The 6,000-nt window shown below is 33.1% G+C and overlaps 1 protein-coding gene across 1 annotated transcript; it reads left to right on the forward strand.

Annotated features, from left to right (window-relative positions):
• Nucleotides 1-5,277: 5,277 nt before the first annotated feature.
• On the forward strand, nt 5,278-6,000 carry LOC100818862 (voltage-gated hydrogen channel 1). Its single transcript, XM_006587865.2, has one exon. The coding sequence runs from the start codon at nt 5,278-5,280 to the stop codon at nt 5,998-6,000; it is 723 nt and encodes a 240-aa protein (XP_006587928.1).

The following is a 6,000-nucleotide window of genomic DNA, read 5'->3' on the forward strand; positions in this document are numbered from 1 at the left end:
CATAGATAATAAGAAACTCATTAATTTCAAAATAAATTAAAATACATAATATATATTAATTTTTTAAAATATTATTTATAAAATATGTAAAAAAATAATACGTAATTTATACATATATGAATAATGGGTCGCAATCTCTTCATAACTTATCTCGTAGGAATCAATTATTAGATTTAGATCAGCCGTAAGGATCCTCACATGCAGTTCCAAAGAGAAACAATGATGCAGACGCCACTTCTTGTTTAAGCGTGAATATAAATATGTGACTACAAAGGAAACATTAAGATCTGCAATTTCAACCATAATTATTATCAACAGTCATATTAGCACGCGGCCTATGCTTTAAATTTTAATTTTAATGTATTTTTTTTCCAAAAGAAATAATAACAAAAATAAAGATTTAGTTCTATCTCTTTACCTTTTTTTTTTTTACTTTTGATCTCTAATCAAAATTTGGACCGGTCTTAATTTTTGAATTATTTTTCTGTTATAATTTTGGTTTTTGTCTATAAGTATTGCGATTGACAGTCAGTAGAAACTAATTTATCGTGATGTCAATGTGTAATATTTTTTTTAATAAATTATGTTTTTAATCTCTCATTCTTTTTACAAAATTTACTTTTAGTACTTTAACATTTTTTCTGATCCTTTATTTTTCACAAAAACTACTTTTAGTTTCTCACAATTATTTGATCAATCTTAATAATCCCCATAATTATATTGTCCTTATTTTTAGTACCTCCCATCTTAGTAGTTTTAAGACGCTGTAAATTTCCCATATGTGTAAAACTGTTAAAAGGGGTGGTTTGAAAATTTGAAAAAACAAAAATATGAGAAAGAGATACAATAGCCAACAACTCACAGTAAGAAAAAATAGCAATAAACAAAATTACAAACCACTAAACCCATAGATCAAGATTCTAAGTACCAAAATTAGAAAATCCCTAATCTTTAAACCCTTCCAAACCCTAATCCTCTCCCACACCTTTCATTCTCTATGTAAATATACTTGAGTTTCTTAATTTATGAAAAATAGTTAATAATTTTTTTTACATGTCACGTACAAATTAATGGTCCAAATCATACAATAATTTACCCTAATATTGGGTGGCAGCTAGACTCTTTCACAAATCTAACAGCCACAATCTTGAAAAAGTATTGTGTCGTTGGATGTCACCAAATCTATTGCTGCGAAGTGCAAAGGGCCCTAAAATTTCGACTAAGAAACAATGCATGGAAACCGGAATGTATGTATGTGGACATTCACGTGGCAGTGTGCATTGCACGATTGAAATTGTAACAATTGGGCCCAAAGGCGTGAAGTTGTCAGCCGAAAGAAAAAGAGAAATTATTTAATGCACCTCTTTGATTGATGCACCCCCAAGTGCATTAAGGATTGGTCAATCCATAATCCCAAGAAGAGTTCTATACAGTTAAATGGGTTTCGGGCCTGTTGCGAACATTTGAAAGGATGAGTCAAGGCCCCACTAACAATAAAATCCACTACCTACACATTATAATTAGGCTTAAATATGTCTTTAATTTTTTATATATATCTGAATTTTATGTTTAATTTTTGATAAAATTTTTCTTTGCATTTACTCCCTGATATTTAAAAAGTTTATTTAGATCCCTATCGTCAATTAAGTGATGATATGTTTGTTAAATATTTGATAACGTAATTTGTGGCGACTAAAAAAATTATCAATATTTGTTTCAAAATCAAATCTAAATTTTATGGCAATTAAGAATCGCTAGAATCAATTAAAGTAAAAAATAAATAAATCAAACATTAAAAAGAAGAAGGCAAGGTCGAACGCATCGACGAAGAACAGGAGGTTGTGTCGATCAACGTGCCGAACAAGCAACGAGACTCGAGGATCTCAACGCCAGTGACATCATTGATGTCAAGGCGACAGAGTGTGATGACCTCGTGGCCAACATCGACAGAGATGCAGAGGACGCAGGAGTGGTTGAAGGCGGTGACACAGAGAGAGAGGTGATCATGGAAGAGGAGGGAGAAGAAGAGGACCTTGGCGGCCCAAAGGCGCATGGATTGGACCATAGGGTGCGCTTTTCAACGAGGAGGTGGGGGCCGGAACAAACCATCGCAACCACTGTCGCCTCTCTATTTTTTTATGACAACCCTTTTCAAAGAAAACCTACTCCATTTTTCGAATCAACAAACCACACTCAAAACCCTAATGACGGTGACCATCCCATGAACATCGATTTTGGCAAGGAAAAGAAGTGGAAGAGGAATAAGGACAAAACGAACAAAACCCCAACCCCAACCATTAATACCCTTGTTTTTGTAACTGAAGCTATTGAGAAATCAGAGAAGAAGAGGAAACGTGATTCCGACGAAGGAAAAAACCTTAATGTGGATACAAAAGCGATTGGGAAAAGGAAAAGGAAAAGGGACGAAGTTGAGAAAGATTGGGAAGAGGAATGTTTTTCAGAATTGAAATCTGTTTTGGAAGATGAAGGTTGAAGGGAGAAGAAGGTATGTGAAGGGTTGGTTCTCAATATTTGAAACAAATATTAGCGGTTTTTGAGCCGCCACAAATCGTATTATCAAATATTTAACAGATATGTTATCACTTAATGGTAGAGATTTAAAACAAAACTGTTGAAATATCAGAAAGCAGATACGAAGAAATTTTTTTATCAAAGATCAAACACAAAATTCGGGTATATATTAAGGATTAAAATATATATTTAAGTCTAATATTGATAAAAATATGTTTAAGAAAATTAAATTCTAAACTTTTATTGTTAATGAATCATATTGCTTAAAGAGACTATAATTCAACTTTTTCTCTAGTTTTCGCCAAAATAAACAGAAATTCCTCGATCTACCTTAAGTCCCTACAATCTTAAAGCTAAGAATAAATTGTTCTAAAAATATAATGTTTTTGAATGTTCAAGACTAGAATCTTTACTTCTAAACTTTTTTTAAATAAAAAATTATGGGCATGACATTTTTAATTCAAAATGTTCCGAACTTCACATATATATCAGTTGATGAGGTTGCTTTCAAGGTAATACTAGCATACGCTTTCTACATGTGTGCTCAAGTTCAAAGAAAACAAGGAAAATTTGATGGTCAGTAAATACACAGGAAATATGCAGCCTTGAAAGTAATAGGTAAAAACTAGTCACCAGCAATTTGATGTTGACAAGCATTTTTTGTACCAACAAAATTTATAAATCAATACCAACACTTTGAAAAGAAATGACTTATGGAAATTCGAAAATATGTATGCTAGTCTTTTATTAAGGCTTGAGGTATGTGTATTTTATTTTTTGCATTTACTTCACTTGATTAATTGACTTATTTCTCAGGCTCTAGATTTATCATGAAAAAGATCAATAAAAAAAAACTGATTTTTCATAGTAGCTGTACTTTGTTTAGCTATTTCTGCATTTACTTATGTATTTCCCTTTGGAAATCCAGACTATAGGGCAGCATTTGGCAACTGCCTTATTTTTTTAGAATTCTCAACTGTGTAAACTAGAAGCAATTAGGCAGCATTTAGAAGAACTTATTTAGGCTTATGGAAGTGGCCTATGACCTACTGAACTTATTCAAGCTTTATAGAGAAACTTTGATAAAAAAATCAGATTTTTTTCAACTCATTTCAGTAAGTTTCACGGTCGAGCACATGAATAATTAGCTCTCGTTAGAAAAGAACTTACTGATAAGTGTTTAATTAAACTGTTTACCCAAACACACCTTATGGATGAAAAACCTTTACTTACTATTTTCAGCAAGTTAAATTATGCAACTGTGCTGATTCTGGCTATGGTGCATATTTTCTTTTTCTTTTTAATGTTTTCAGCTTGTGAGCATATTTATTGTATGATAAAGATATACTAATGCAAATTGCAACAATGATAAGCATCAATAATTCAACAATTACATTAACAGGTACTTTAATCATTAATGTTAGGACTAATTAAAATTGAAAATCCTGAAGGTAACCAAGAAGCCAATGTCATGGTGTGAATGTGACATTCAATGGCCTTGAAATAATCCAAGGATCCAAATCAACGCTAGGAGAGTTGATTATAGTACTGCACAATCGATTTCCCTTGTACCTTAAGCTACAAATATAATTATAATGTGCCTCAAACCAAGAACCAGCTAACGCAATGAAAAATATTGGTTCCAACTTGCAAGGAAGGCAATACAAAATCCTTTCCTACTAGAAAATGATTGATTATTATTTCCTTGAATTTCATCGCCTTATATATATGCATGGGGTAGTACAATCATAGTGTAGGTGTGCAGAAAACAAGGTGAGACCAGCTATTGATACAAACAACAACAAAAGTCTTATCCCACTAACTGTTCTTAGATGGTGGAAATTATGAAGATTTGAGATTTGGGTTTGACATTCTCCTTTTTCACTAAGTACAACAAAAATTTACAAAGAAACTCACTGCAAAAAGAAAATACAGAACAGTTACTGTAAGTCTGGGGTAAAAACAAATCATATTTCGAAAGTTACTACCCACAATTATCACAAGAATTCAGTCAAACATCAGTTGGTATAACTCACACGAAATCAAACTTGTGCAAAGCAGCATTTACCTATATGAACATTCCATAAACATGTACAAAGCATGGGAGAGTCAACATGTGAATTATAAAAACTAAAAAGTATTCCCATCAATGTATTAGACAAGTATCGCATTTCCTGAAGTAAACTAATGCTCCATCGTAATCTGTTCAATTAACTATATAAAATTCTAAAACCATTAGAGAAGATCACACTTTCTACCAGTGTCAAATACATAAAAAGAGAAAAAGTGTGAAAATCAAAACAAAAGCATAAAAAAGAGTGACTTCAAAAGACTTAAGGAACTCGAACCTTCAGTTTTGTGATGACCTGTATGTTACCTACCATTCTGTGGTCAATGACCTTTGATAGATGATGTACGAAAAATTATAATTAATTTTAAAAGAAAATGTTAAATAAATTACTATATACTATATTTAATAATGATATAAGTGAGTAAAATCCAATAAAAGGAAGATTGAGTGTCTCATAAGACATTAATTCTCATGACGACGTACAACCTAACTGCAAATAATGTGGCCGTCTAACGTGACCCCAAAGCTAAAGTTTGCAAAACCTTCAAAGCTTACTTGCACTTCACGAGCATGGCACATCCAATACGTCAAAGTTAACCATCATTACTCTCTTGTATTAAAATCATGAAAATATCACCAAATTAATAATATGCACCTCGCAATATTTCTCATCAATGAACACCTTGAAATCTGTCCATGTTTCCTCAGAAGCCAATCAAACACAAGTCCCCACCAATTCTTTTTCCATGCAAACATTAGATTCATCTGTCCAAAGTTTAGTGAAATCATGGCAGAGAAGGCAAAGATGGCTGCATCTATTCACCAAATCCAGCCCACAAGATTTGAATATTAATAGAGCATTATGGCGTACTCATTTGGCCAATTTTCTGGATTCAACATCGGTTCGCGTGTTTACAATCTCATTGCTCATTGTAGACCTCATCATCACAATCCTTGAGCTATCTTCCTCTCTAGTTTCGTGCGAGCGAAACGTGATGAACAGCGTAGCAGAACAATGTTTCCATTGGATTGGAATTGGCATTCTGAGTTTTCTTTTGGCAAAGACAATGGCTTTGCTAGTGGGGTTAGGCTCTTCATTTTTCAAGCATGTGGGGTATGTTATTGATGGAGTTGTGGCGATAGGGGCTATATTTTTGGAAGCCTTTGTGGTGAGGAAAGGAGGTGGTTTGTTGGTTGTGGTGAGTTTGTGGCGTGTCATTAGAGTTGTGGAGAGTGTCTTTGAGTTGAGTGATGAGGCCATTGAAGCTCAAATTGCAGGGATAGTTTGCCAATTTGAGGCACTCAAAGAAGAAAATATGAGGCTCGTAGGAGTAATATATGAGAAGGACAAGATGATTGAAATGCTCAAGGAAGATTTAGATAAGTGTAGGGAATGA

This window comes from Glycine max, chromosome 9, assembly GCF_000004515.6.
Source record: "Glycine max cultivar Williams 82 chromosome 9, Glycine_max_v4.0, whole genome shotgun sequence".
Lineage (NCBI taxonomy): Eukaryota > Viridiplantae > Streptophyta > Magnoliopsida > Fabales > Fabaceae > Glycine > Glycine max.

Coding starts and splice junctions, on each gene's coding strand:
- LOC100818862 (XM_006587865.2), top strand. CDS start 5,278: ATGAACACCTTGAAATCTGTCCATGTTTCCTCAGAAGCCAATCAAACA.